General features: G+C 41.6%; 1 protein-coding gene across 1 annotated transcript in view; it reads right to left on the bottom strand.

Moving 5' to 3' along the window:
* The window catches only part of LOC131026860 (translation initiation factor IF-2, chloroplastic), a 119,921-nt gene that overhangs the window by 41,429 nt on the left and 63,757 nt on the right, over positions 1–14,735 (bottom strand). Inside the window, exons 10-12 of the mRNA XM_057956868.2 lie at positions 9,649–9,885; positions 9,191–9,466; positions 8,870–9,058 (exon numbers count right to left, since the gene is read on the bottom strand). Coding sequence (XP_057812851.1) covers positions 8,870–9,058; positions 9,191–9,466; positions 9,649–9,885 — 702 coding nt within the window. The remainder of the gene's footprint in view (positions 1–8,869; positions 9,059–9,190; positions 9,467–9,648; positions 9,886–14,735) is intronic.

The following is a 14,735-nucleotide window of genomic DNA, read 5'->3' as shown; positions in this document are numbered from 1 at the left end:
CCTTCGGCCGTAGGTGTTTTCTCAAGTACCATACCTTCAACCATAGGTGTTTTCTCACGTACCATACCTTCGGCCATAGGTGTTGCCTCACGTACCATACCTTCGATCATAGGTGTTTTCTCACGTACCATACCTTCAACCATAGGAGCTCCATCCCGTACCACCCCGCCATCCGTAGGGGTCTTCTCATGTACTACACCTTCGGTCGTAGGTGTTCCCTTCCGTACCACCCCTTCAATTGTCAGGGCCACTTTCGGCACATGTACCTACGTTGTTTGCGTAGGTCCTTCAAGCACATTCTGAAATAGTATGCCCACGAGAGTGGTTTTTCCGAGAAGCATCGCCAGTCTAAGTGATTCTGTGGGTACCAAGTGGGCAGAAGGGTACAACTTTGCAGCTACAAATTTGGCCTTGGCTATAATTCTACCAAGTGTCAGTAATTCTCTCTGTTGTGTCTGAACTTCCCCTTCAGCCGTGCGCGGTTCCTCTTCTTCTGTCACGACAACCTCCTCCTGGGCCGTGGGGATGTCTCGTACCACTCTCTCTGCTTCTGTTACAGCAAGCTCCTTCAGGGTAGCGTATTGTACTACTCCCTTGGTCGTAGTGGTGACATGATGTACCACTCCCTCAGCTACATGTCATACCAGTCCCTCGGTCGTAGGGGTAATATGTCTTACCACTCCCTCAACCGTAGTGGTGAATTGCCATACCACTCCCTTGGCCGCAAGAGTAATCTGACGTACCACTCCCTCAGTCGTAGTGGTGACCTGTCGTACCACTCCCTTGCCCATAGAGGCATTCTCCCGTACCACTCCATCAACCGTAGGGGTATCCTCCCATATCACTCCCTCGGCCACAGGGACTTCTTCCGTATCTTCGCCAACCTCTTCGATCTCCCTAATTTCCAACATATTATAGCCCGGGTGGAAAACCTCATAATCCTCCATCTGCCAATGAAAGAGTCTGTTGAGGGAGCTCATCTCATCGTCAGAGCAGTGTTCCAACTCGAGCAACCCTTCATTGTTGGGTTCCATGTCCTTTCTCCCTTCATTCATACCTAACTCTCCACCCTCAAACTCTAAGTCGGAGGATGCCAATTCTTCACTCACTGCCTGGTTCCTCAAGTCAATCACATATTTATGCCCTTCACTCTTGATGGAGAGTGTGTTCTTCTTCCAGTTATGATTTGTCTTCGCCATGATCAGCCAACCTCTTCCAAGGAGGGCATCATAGGCCTTTTTCTCTAGTGGAATGACGATGAAGTCAAGGAAGAAATGTTGGGTGTCGATAACAACTTTTTGTGCCATAAGTGTTTCCAAGGGTTTGATACCATGTTGGTCGGCACCTACAAGCTGGAATGTTGGTGGCAAGAGAATTGGTTTGCCCAGACCCCTCCATGTCTCCTCCGGCAACACGTTCACTCTGGAGTCGTCGTCAACAATGGTGTTCATCAACTTTTGTCCCATTATCTCCATCTCAACCATGGCCGGCTTCCGACCAATACATACGGTGAGCAGCATGGGGTCTATAGCAGATGTATCGGGTAATTTTGTTGTTGCCACGGGTTTTGTGCCAAATGGTTTTACTGCCAACTGACGATGTTCCTTGTTGGCAATGTTGTCACCGACTATGTTTGTAACAACCATCTTCAGTTGAGGCATCATCTGCAGAAGGTCAGACATCCATACAGGTACGATGGTTTGCAACATCTGTTTGATGATAGTTTTCTCGGACTCTGACCTAAGTGGGGTACTAGCAGTATTGTGTGAGGCCCTTCGTTCCTCCGCCATCGCCTGTTCTACGTCAGCTTTAGCTTCCCGAAGTCTCTCCTCCGTATGGGGATCGGGGTACACCGCCTTCTTGCTCTGCAATCTTGTGATTGCCAGTACCTCCTCATCTGGCTCCTTCACGTCCGACATAATTATGCCCTTCTATTTCGGGCAATCAGTGTCCTCATGGTTTCCAGGACCACACCATTTGCACAACAAACCTCCACCATTGTTCCCACTCTGACATTCTCGGGCAAAGTGGCCACACTCATTACATTTCCAACATTGGATCATGGGTCGCCCCTTTACATTGTACTGAATTTTGCTCCTTGGCATGTTATTATTGGAACGGTTGTTCCCGTGCCGATGATTGCGATATCCCCCTGGTGAAGCCTCCGAGTTTGTTGGTTGTTTAGGTGGTGTGGCTGGTGGAGTAGCTTGCTCGCCTTGAGTGTAGAGAACTTGTGTGCTCTGTGTTTTTTAATTGTATGGGCATTCCTTAGTGGAATGGCCTAGTACCTGACAGATGTCACAAAAAGCTTTCCTCGAACATGTTCCCTTTGTATGCCCTTCTGCCTTGCAGTCGGTGCACCAAAGTTCTTTGTCGTCCCTACCACTCTCCTTATCAGCCCTCAACTCCATCATCTGCAGCATCTCCTTCCGGAGAACTTGTACAGTTTTGGACTCATCGTCGCTACCTCTACTCGTACTGTCATCATCACTTGCCCTTCATTTCCCCTTCGATGTTTTACTCTCACTTTCAATGTCCATCGCTCTGTTATAAGCCTCATCATATGACGGCGGAGGGACCACCTTCATCTTCCGCCTGAGGGACAGTACCAGCCCCTCGACAAACCATCTTTTCTTCAGGCCATCTGTCGGCTATTTCTCCATTTTGTTCAATAGTTCCTCCAACCTTCAGTTATAAGCCCGGACACTTTCACTTTTTCCTTGTTTGGTATTGTAAATCTCAGCCACAATTTCATTGTCATCACGCAGGAGTTTGAATTCCTCCTAGAAGGCCCTCTTCAAATTGTTCCATTATGTTTTATGTTGGGCATCAAGCTCCGTATACCAGTCAATTGCAATCCCTCGAAGGGTGGCCAGGAGCGCCTTCAACCAGTAATCTTGGTCGTTCGCCTCCCAAATGGTAATGCATGTCTTGCAATGTCGTACGAGGTCCTCTGACCCATCTCCCATGAATCTTGGAAGCTTTTGTCTCTCTGGGGTGTTCTGGTTGTGTGACATTGCTTTAACCTGGGAGGTACTCTATCCCGTCTGGGAAGTGTTATGTGCCGCTTGGAAGGTGTTATATGTTGCCTGGAAGGTACCGTATGCATTCGACCAGATTGGACTGTTTCGCACCGTACACAAGCTTTCTCCGCATCCCCCTCTGTCCTCCACACCTTGGTCACCCTCACTCCTATAATCCCTCGTTCCTGGGGTTTTTAGCTCTGGCCCTCCTATTTTTTACTATTCCACGAGAGACAAGCTCCCAATCCTATAAAGATTACTTTCAAAGAGTTTGGCGACCTCACCCTGCAGGCCCTGTGCGACCTCTTCGTCACGGTCGGATTGCTCTCAGACTGAGTTCTGGTTTCTTCGCTTGACGTCGAGTGAGCGGCCTGGTCGGCGACATCTTCCTCCGCTACGTCCGACAGTGGTAGGTTGCTCGCAACCTCTACCAACTAGTTCCACGTACACGGTTTTTGTCTCTCCTGACTATGGCTCTGACTCACACTCCGACTCTTGCCTATCTCTCCATCGGTACCTATACACCGTCGGTCTTTATTGGGACATAGGGGCATTAATTGTTGGGGGTACAGCGTCTGCTCGTATCCCTCTTCCTCTTCCCTACGACTCCGTTCTTCGTACCATTGTAGGATTTGTTGCCCACAACGTTCACGGTTGGTTTCTTCTCGTCGGTCTTGGGGTTCAATTAAATTTTGTGCCAACAGCCTCGGAAGGCTCCCGAGAAGATCAAAGATAGGTTTGTTGACCGTGAGTTCACCACGTACCGTGCCTTCAGGAACGGCTCTCTCCTAAGCCTCCCTCTGCATATACTGCGTGACGGAAACCTCCTAGAGGTCTACCAAGTCCTTTGTCAATTGATTCTATCGCGCTTCCACCTCAGACACTTCTTCGTGTGTATCACTGTCAGTAATGATCAACTGTTGATCGAATGGTCGGCCCATTAGTGCCTACCGCCTATCGCCATATTGATCTCCGGAATTCGAATCGGCAACAGTGCCAAAAGTTTACCGCTACAACTGGTAAATTAAATACAAAAAATAATAATGTACATAACAATGCATACCAGACATGGCAGTAAAATATATATTTATTTGCACATACAACTATTACAGAGAAGAAGACCAAGGATGGTCGGCCAAGGATTACAACAGATCCGACAATACCGTACTACTTTACTTGGCGGAACACAACATATTTAAAAGGACTCGACGGTTGTCGAGAGGTACACAACCGTCAACCAACCGACACCTAACTACCCGAGAGTGACAACCCACTTAATACAATTAATTAATACATTGTCAGATGACAAATATTATCAAATATAACCATTGTTCCACGACCGTTGGGGACGGGGAGACGAGGGGACGAGCTTTGGGGACGAGGGGACAAAGGGAAAAAGTTTCAGGGTCAGGTTTCCAAGACAAGGGACTTGGGCCTAGGGGGGGGAAACGCGTTTCCATGGAACAATGAATATAACCATAGGCATTTTATGCCAACTACACTTTGGATTGTGTTTTAAGCCCCTTCGAACAGGGTTCATGGTTGACTTCTCTCTAAAGGTTGGTTGGGACTGCCATAGGCATTGAGGGGGTTCCATTGGTACATCCCTTAGGGAATGATTCAAATGGGACAACACAACTCTTTGTGAGACTGGAAATCCCTGACTATAAGCCCTTGAGTTGACATCTAATGACATTTAATGTTCTAAATTGAGGACTGAGACTGTCAAGAAATTGGATATTGGAGAACCTTGGAGAAGTGGTACTTCACCTCAAGCCTTGCACTGTGTGGTGGCCTGTCTAGTAGATAGTGAACTGTTTGATCTGGAACAATTACAAATGTGTGGTGGCACTGCCTGTCAGCCTGACATGGTTACCAAATCCGAGGAGATTTGGTTCAATTCTGACCAATTCAGGATTATTTAGACAGGCTAGATTTGTTTGATTAGATCTGGGATTTTCAATTCCCATATAAACTTTACAAAAAACATCCAGATTTCCATTTTTTTGACCTCCCAAACAAATCAAAATTTCCAACCTCATAAATGTGTTGCCTGACATAATGATCTGCCACTGTTGAAATTGTAGAGCAATCTACTTTTCATTATGATCAGTAATCATTCTTAAACCATAGTAGCATTCCATTTACACGGCATTGACACAGAATGGCAAAAGCGTAAATGAATTTCAATTACCCAGGTTTAAAACAAGAACAACTCAATAAAAACTTGGGAAACAAAATACTCATAATATTTATAAAGATTGAAAAAATCTTGCGTTTATTTTTTATTACAGAACAAACAGGTTTTGAAGGGACCCAAAACCCTTTAACAAAGAACTACATCAAAAAGATGCATTGAGATATACCGTTACCACAGCAGCCCAAAGACAGCAAAAAACCAGCAAAAAAGCCAAAAACAACGAAAGAGACAGCAGAAAGGTAATCCTGCAGTCATAGTCTTTCTTCATATCACTTACCGTTCCCACAGTCTTTTGCATAGAGTCCACAATTGACTTTCTTTGATCAACCATCCAGTGTTCTGTAGCTTGAGAATCTTGTTTACTGCTAATTGCCCGAATTTTCACATTTATATCCTTAATTTCATGGAAAGCCCATTTAAACATCCTGAAGTTGTCTACAACAGCATCACAGGTCAAGGACAAAACATCATCAGGGTTCTACCTTTCCAAGTTGAGATGAGGAGAGTTGACGTTGAGATCCTTCGAGAAGGGGGTTCTTTCACTCCTGGGCGGGGCCTAGACAGACTTATCATGGAGTGAATAGTGGGAGGGTTGAGAATCGAAATTTGAAGTATAAACAGGGGAGGCTCTGTCGCGTTTAGCTTGGTGGCCAATGTTCAAAGAAGACACAAACCCAGATTCAGATTCTTCCATATCAGTTTTCCATTCTTCTTCATCCGAGGAAAGACTAACATGGTCCTCTTCGTAAGATTCGCTAGAGCCATCAGGAACCCTAGTTGAAGGAGAGGGCAAGGTTTTTATATGTTCATGGATGAGGAAGAGCAGCCCACCATGCAGGACAGGGGATTTCTTGTTTTTTCTATGGTCCTTAACACTGACATTAATGGACGCCATCAAGAAGAAGGGAAAAGAGATTTTCTCTTTGTGCCTAAAGTGATTGAGCAAAACAAAATGATGCCCATAGGCCCTAGTGAATCTACCATCAAGGGTAACATATTTCATTAAAACCACAAGAACAAAGTGCCATATAGATTTAATGTTACTCGTGTCGTAGCTGCTTTTGTCGACTTTTGCAAGCTTTGCCCTCTCCTCATTTCTAGGGTATTTCTTGACTGCAACATTAGACATTTTCCTATCTATGTAGAACTTCGCTCCTTCCATTGACAGGCCAGTGACCTCAGCAATGAGCCTCTCATCAATTTCAACCCTTTTGCCCTCAATTTCAACCCTTTTGCCCTCAATTTCAATTTTTCCATCCTTCCAACCCTTGGTGAATTTCTTCGTGACATTTGCATGGGCGTCGTGCAATCTTTCAATAAAGGGGGTGAGACAGCCACGATCCAGGATACGCCATATTGTTTTATTCTTCTTGAGCTCTTCACAGTTCAAGGGTTCCACCCTTTTCCTTTCTCCTCCCATGAAATCAGCAATGGCAGTAGTGAGTAGGATAGGGTAATTCTAGAGCAGGCCACAAAATACCCAAAAAGCGTGTGACCCATCCAGAAGTAATGCAAGAATGACACATTTAATGATTAAAATGTGAGCCATCGGAATAAAGCATTATGTGATCATTTAAAGCCTGTCTTTCCTAGACCAAATCATATAGCATTAAGGCCTTAATTTCGGCCTATAGACTATCCCCTAGCCCCCATTCTTTTTCATCATTACCACTAACTCCCAGGTTAGCAAAGTGGTCAGCCAAGTCATTGGCTTCGCGATAAGCATGAAAAAAATTAAGGTTTTGGAATGTTTTTAATAAATCCCTAGCTTTCTCAATCCAACATTTTATATTCCATGAGGGTTTATGTTTCCCCATTAGACATTGGATAATGTTATGAGTCCCCTTCCAGCCAAACTGAATTAGCATTAATTTTTTTAGCCAACAATAACCCATGGTAGGCAGCCACAACTTCAGCAAGGTGGTTTGTCTAACATCCCAAGGGTAGTGCTACCGCTGCTAACAACCTACCACTTTCATCTCTAATCACTCCCCCACACCCAGCTGGCCCTAGATTTCCTTTGGCCGCCCCATCAAATTGACTTTGACCCATCCAGACGAGGGAAGTGTCCAATGGGCATAATCTCTGAGAGATTCAGCCATTTTGGGATCCTTCGGATAATCCAACTTTGTGTTCCATCTGGAAGCGAAAATCCTACTTTCGTTATTTCATGTCAAATATAGTGCATAGATATTAGGAATAAGCATTGGACATTAAAAAGTAAAGTCCAATTATAAAAGAAGAGTATGTTATTTTTTAAGTTTTATTTAAAGTCCTTGGTTGGAGGGCTATTGGTTTGTGGAAGTGCTTATAAAAGCTATGACACAAGTTAAAATCTTCTATGTCCAACCTGTGGGATTCTTCTTACAATATAAACTTCACCTAAGAGGATTTATATAAAAACTGAAAGGCTGGTCCTAAAATAGAAAGTGTATCCATCAAGGAACACAGCCATTAGAGGCAGCCCCATGGTGCTTTAATTTGTGTACCCCTAAGAGGAAAATGGGCCAAAACAAGGATAGGTATACATAAAAAAATTAATACATTTCAGAAATACTTTTTGAAAATTTCCAGAAACAGCATGGCAAATGTGGGGGTCGCAATTACACAAGATTTATCACAAGTTTTGTAATGTAATGCTCTCATGCTCTAAACTGAATTTCTTATCTTTGGAAGTAAAATGTGCATAACAGTACCTCAATGCAAGTGGATTTGGGAATAAGCAGTATCTGACCTTAATATTATACCATCTGCATATGGAAAACTAGATTTCTCTCATACCTTTATCTGAAATTTAAGCACTTCCTTTCAGTTGCTTTCATAAAAGGGGTTGGATCAAGAGGATGAAGAAGGACCCTAAGAACTCAATTTGGATCACAGAAACCAGTAAGAGATAATGGAGTTTCTCACATGACTTTGGCCAAAAGCAACATACCCTTTTACATTTCCCCTTCGCATTTACCTCTATCTAAATCTGCTTGATTTTGTAAATTGAAAGCAACAGGGTACTCACAACATGTCTCTTTCTATCCTTCTCTGGACTTGAATTGATAACCCTCGTGAAGGGTAAAACCACCCACAGGTTTAAGAGAGAAACCATGCCTCTGTCAATGGCAATAAAGCACCCTATGATGTTCTCCCTCTCATCTCATATCATTGACTACCTTTCCTTTTTTATTCAAGCAAGCTCCAGGGAAAGGGAATTTATGGTTGAATTGATGAAGACATGTAAGCCAGTAGACTTTTGTATTAGCATGTAAAGCAGTGCTTGACATTCCCCACATTTAATGGTAATCATGGTTAATGTATGTTAATAAGGAAGCAGAAGACTACAATTGTAGCTAAACAGTATGGATGGATACATACAGAACCTCTCAAGGCCATTTACAAAATGCCAATCTAACTGGAAAATCTCTACAACTGACAGCTGCTGGTTTATCAGATCCCAGAAGAGTACCCATAACATAAATCACACTGCCTCAATAAAGATCAATAAAAGATGCATCAAGTAATTTAAAACAAAAAACAAGCCTCTTTAAGGTTCAATGATTTTAAACCAGAACTAATCTAGTTTAGTGCTTTAACAATACATAAAAAATGTGTGAACTTCAAAAGCCAACTTGAAATTAATAAAAAATTCAGTTACCTCTTTGACAACCTCTTTCACCCGTCTCAATGAATCCAGTGTGCCTGTATGGACAACTTTACCATTGCGAACAACCCTAACACCACAACCTTTGACTACTTTACCTTCTGTCACCATACAACCAGCAGCATGCCCACTTCCATTGTTGAAGACAGCTCTTACTTCTGCAGAACCAATTGGCACTTGCTCCTATACATTATAGATGATATCATGGATGTGAGTAGCCTAGAAAACATTGCAATCTAATTCCACTTTATTGCAACCACCAAAGAGAGGAATTCATCAGTAGAAAAGTACAAGCGTTTCAGAGTAATCCTTCACCTCAACTGGTTTTAGAAGTCCCTCCATTGCCTTCCGCATGTCATCAACAAGTTCATAGACCACTTTATACATGCGAATTTCAACACTTTGGTTTTCTGCTTGTGCCTGGGCAGCTGCAAGGACTCGTACATTGAAGCCTACAACAATGGCTTCACTAGCAGAAGCCAGGTTGACATCACTGATACTTATATCCCCAACTGCCTGCATTAGAAATCGTAGATTAACAGTGTCTTGTGGAAGTGTTTCTAGGGCATCCCTGATAGCGGCCACTGATCCCTGTCACAGATACTCTAAAGATTTTAGTGTACAGGTTATGGTAGATGTACCATAAAACATCTGTGTGGTAAAAAGTATTTTGTAAAAGACCTTGACAAAAGCCCTATGCATATGATTTAATCAACACACACTCAACCTATACATCCCACCAACTACATGTAAGGAACACAAATAACACATACCTGGACATCAACTTTTAAAATAATATTCAACTGATGCCTGTTCGAACCAATTCCTTTGCCATCTGTGATAGCAATACCAAGGGAAGAAAGAGTGACTTGTGCCTCACCAGGCTGTGCACAAAGCCGTTCATCTCTTAACTTCAGAGCAGATTGCTCTGCCCTTTCACGAGCAATGTCAAGAGAGTTGACAGTCTCAAACTCATCACCAGCAATTGGAACGTTGCTCAATCCAATAACCTACAGCATCAAGAAAAGACAACACTAAGGGCCCAATCCAGGTACTCCCCCATAAATACAATTGCACATTGTTGTCCCTTGATTTATGTTTATACAAAAAATTTACTGCAATGACAAAGAATATTCTGTCAAACTTTTTGACAGGAATGTATCTTACAATGCTCCCCAAAACATGCATTTTGGTCCATTTCAATGCATGGTCGTCTGGGTAGAACTAATTAAAAACATAAAGCAGCAATTGATACCTTCAATAGCTGTTATAGAAAATAATCAGACTTGATTTAGAATGCTTTGTATGCTATGATGTGCTTAAAACACATTTTTTTAAGGGATAACAGCAGATATTTTTTTGAACAAAATCTTTTAATAAGAAACAGCCTTGAAGTGTCCTTGCTAGTTAACCAAAGTGGGAGAAAATAGAAAACAGTTCCTATATATCAGAGTTACCTTCAGAATTATAACCTTCTCTAAGTTTCAATTTTTTGAATTTTACATGACACAGAACAAAAGTTTGCAAAGAATCATTGTTTGAAAGAGAAAATGTGAACAGATTAATAATATATAGTATATACACATCACAAAAAATTATCCCATAAAACAGTCCAGGCATTTCTCATGGCTTGCAGATAACTAAGAACAACACGTATTCTTCAATCTAGTTGTATTTAATGTTCATAAAAGAGCTGACAAATTAAGAAGGCTCCATCTTGCTAGAAAGTGCATACGAGTATCAAAGACCAAAGAAGTTGGAACAAGGGGAACTAACTCTTTGGACTTTGAAGGACTAAATTAGTGGCAATGAAATTTCCAAGAGCCAAATTAGATCATTAATGAACAAGAGAGTTATATGTATGAAATTGGAGATGGCAGTTCATTTAAAGATTTATAAGACCAGACAGAAAAATGCAGGTAGCATAGATTATGATGCGTGAATCTGAATAATATTTTTCAAACCAAACATGGAAGTCATGTTAAGCCTTATGAGCAGCCTAATGTTTATTATATGGTGACATTGGAGAAATTGTGGGATTATTCTAACCAAAAGTAAGATGAAAGAATTATAGATATTACTGATCTTGAGCTTTATGGAGTAGGTTGTTGATTCACTCTTTGACGACATTTCATTCCTAGTATTGCCAAAGGAAAGGAGGATCCATCACAAATAATCTGGAAATTCTTCTTTGATGGTGTCAAGCATAGTTGAACTACTCGCGACTCGGCTCGACACGCCAAGCCCCTGAGAAAAAAACTCGGGAAAAACTCGGCGAAAAACTCGGCAACGTATAAACACGGTTAATTTTAATAAAAAATGCATTTTTTTTGCAAAATTTAATGAGAAGATGCATCCAATGAGTCAATCAATGATAACACAAAAGAAACAAGCTGATTCTAGATATATTTAAATGCAAAGTGTCTACAAAATCGCATCCTCATGAGAAATGCTGATGGCTGGAAGCAAAATAGTAAATAGTTTTTGTAAAACCAAAAGTAAATACAACTTCCTCTTCCCAGCTCTAGCTAAAACTAGTTTCAAACTTTCATCATATTTGAAATTTCATCATTCATACTCATAGTTTCAAACTTCCAACTCTAAAATGTATAATACCAGGATTTCTTCAATGCTAATTATGTTGTTCTATGGAGCCTAATCAGACTCGGAGGTTAAATTTTCCCTACTTCCATCAGCGCAGTTTCCCCCTATATTTTTCGACGGGGGTTTGGGGGCAGCGCCCCCAAGTTGGGGTCAAGGGGCATCGCTAAAGGATCCTGAAATTTGACTAAGTTTGGAAAATTGAAGAATCCTCCAAAAACTAGATTTTGCATTATAACTCCTGGAGGTCCAAAACCACTCTCAAACATCCTGACAATATATATGGAATATAACTTAAAGTATCACTTATACTTAAATGTTATATTCCATATATGAATCCTGACGGACAGACCAAAAAACTCGGCGATTACTTGAGGGCATATTGGGCTCTCAGCGTGGCCCTTCCAAGTGAGTTTCCCCCTTCTCAGCCCAAAACCATATCGAAAAACAAAAAATGCATGTATTTTTTTGCCATTTTCAGCTGTTATGCTAACGCGGTTTTTGGCAAAAACTCGCCAAAAACTCGGCAAATTTTCCTGGCGAGTAGAAGTCATTACTACTCGCCAGGTCCAAAAACTCGGCGAGTTTTTGTCACTCGCCGAGTTTTCGGCGAGTATGCCATCTATGGAAGCTCTATTGCAATTTCTAAAGTGAAACCTACTGTCAAGTATGGTGTCAGGGCATGCATTGCCCTATAGTCTCACAAAGAAGATAAGTCCTTGTATTCATATAGGCTACAATTCAATCACATCAAAAATGTAGCAGAGTATGAACTATTGCACTAGTACCCTAGATTGCTGGACAAAAAAAGGTATTATGAATATATAAGTGTATGGAGATACTGAGCTTATCATTGGGCGGGTCAGATCTATCTGCTCTACAAAGATCCTTCTGCTAAGAGCTAACAGACAGAATTTAAAATTTGTCGACATCTTTTGATACATTCAATATTCAGACTGTTGAAAGGAAAATGCACAATGAAGCTAATAAAATGGCAATTGTCGGCTCACAGCTCTGCCCACCAAAGGACCTTTTGACAAACCAAGACCAAATCAAGGTCACAGTTAGACCATCAATACCAAATAAACCAACTCACTGGCAAGTATTTGAAAATGATCAACAGATCTACAACATCCTTTAACATTAGGCTATATTTGCTAGAGTTGAAGGTACAAACTGAAAGTACCTGTGGAGATCAGTGTATTCCAGAGAAACAGGACTTGCCCAAACTCGGTGAGTCCGAGTACGAGTCAGGCCTGGCGAGTCCCAAGGGCTCGGACTCGGACCCGTCCAAGTCTGGCGAGTAAAATCGCCAGACTCGCCGAGTTGGCAAGTTTGGCCCAAACTCGCCAAACTCGGTGAGTCCCGAGCCCCGAGCCCCGGACTCAGTCGGCGTCAAGCCAACTAAAAAACACAAAAAAAAATTAATTTGCAAAGTTTTTTTAAGTCCGTTTTTTTATGTTAATTATCTTCTATCCCTAAAAGTGACTTTCATTTCATTCACTTGCAAAAAAAGGAGGAGTAAAGTGAGTTGGGAAGAAAAACAAGGGTGCATAGAAGAAAAACCAGCGAGGAGGAAGCTCAAGTTTTCTTCAATTTGTCACATTGGAGCTGCATTGTGTTTCGATTTGGTGCATCAAGAGTTGGATAGGAAGACTTTGCAGCTCGTTTCAAGCTTGTTGTAAGAGGTACGGTTGTTTTTTTTAAGATTAGTTTGTTTCTTGTATGCAAAAATTCCATTTTGTATCCATTTATTTTGAAAGTTTTACATCTTCTTTCAAAATCTTTTATATGTGTGTATGTAGCATGTAGTATGTAGTTGTAGTGTTGTACTATGTAGGGTTTGTAAATTTCTTTTTTTTTTAAGTAGGGTTTGACAAACCCTACTTTAGTTTTTTTGAATGTATGTAATATGTATTAATTTTATTTTGTATTTGTAATGTTTTATTGCAGCAAACTTCACTTTATTATTTCAATTTGCCTCAACTTCAAGTTTCACAAAACTATCCTAAAATGTCTACTTCAGCTTCTAGACCCCCCATTAGAAAGGACCCTGCTTGGAAATATCATGAGGATATTCCAGGGCAAGGAAAGGGGCAAACAAAATGTATGTTTTGCAAAACAATATTCCATGGAGGTATATATAGGCTGAAATACCATATTGCTGGTCTGCATGGACATGATGCCGAACCATGCCTAAAAGCAGTCCCTAAGGCCGTACGTGATTGTTATGTAATGGTTGAGGAGATTGAAAGGAAAAAGAAACAAAAGGAGGATCAAGCGGCCATTGGGAGAGAGACAGTTTTAGGAAGAGGGACACAGTTAGGTTGTGTTGGAGGCCCTTCTTCCTTACCTCCATATCGTCCCACTCAGTTTGCTACTGCTGGTGCTTCCGTTTCTGCTTCTGCTTCTATAAGTGGCAGTGCCACCGCCACTTCTTATGCTCCTACCACTAGTAGTTGTAGTGGGAATGTTACCATTGGACCTAGGATTCGTAAATCTAGGATGGATTCCTTCTTTGTGCCTCGCACTACTCCTGGGTCCCAACCGTCGCTTGAGGGCATGGGTTGGAACAAGGAGGTCCATGATGCTGCTAAAATGGCAGTTGGCAGGTTTTGGAGCTACAGCTGTATTCCATTCTTTGTAGCCAGGTGAATGTTTTACTAACTTTTATGTTTGATAACTTTGATTGTTTTAATTTTTATACTTAACTTATCTCATTGAATTTTTATACTTAACTTATCTCATTCAGTTTCTTTGCAACAAGTCTCCTTATTGGCAACAAATGGTTGATGCCATTACCATATGCGGGGCGGGGTTCAAAGCCCCTAGTGAGAGTGATTTGAGGGGACCCATTTTGTCTCAAATGGTGGATGATGTGAAAAAGGATTTAGATGAACAACGCCAGATATGGAGCGCTAAAGGTAGCACCATCATGACTAATGGTTGGATGGATAGGAGAAATAGAACTCTCCTTAATTTTCTTGTTTCTTCCGCAGGTGATTAATTAATTTTAGTTTCATATAGTCTTTAATTTTTTATTTTTTATCTAATGGTTTATTGAATGATCATTGACCTAGCTTTATTTTTTTATTTCAGGGGGCACCATTTTCATCAAGTCCATTGATGCCTCCGCCCATTGCAAGAATGCCACCTACCTATGTGAGCAGATAGAGGAGGTGATTGAAGATGTGGGTGAGGAGAACGTGGTACAGGTGGTGACCGACAATGCAGCAAATTATGTTGTTGCGGGTAAACT

Source organism: Cryptomeria japonica, chromosome 2 (genome assembly GCF_030272615.1).
Source record: "Cryptomeria japonica chromosome 2, Sugi_1.0, whole genome shotgun sequence".
NCBI classification, from domain to species: Eukaryota; Viridiplantae; Streptophyta; class Pinopsida; order Cupressales; family Cupressaceae; genus Cryptomeria; species Cryptomeria japonica.
The sequence above is the reverse complement of the archived record's forward strand: the minus strand, read 5'-3'. Positions and strand labels throughout refer to the sequence as shown.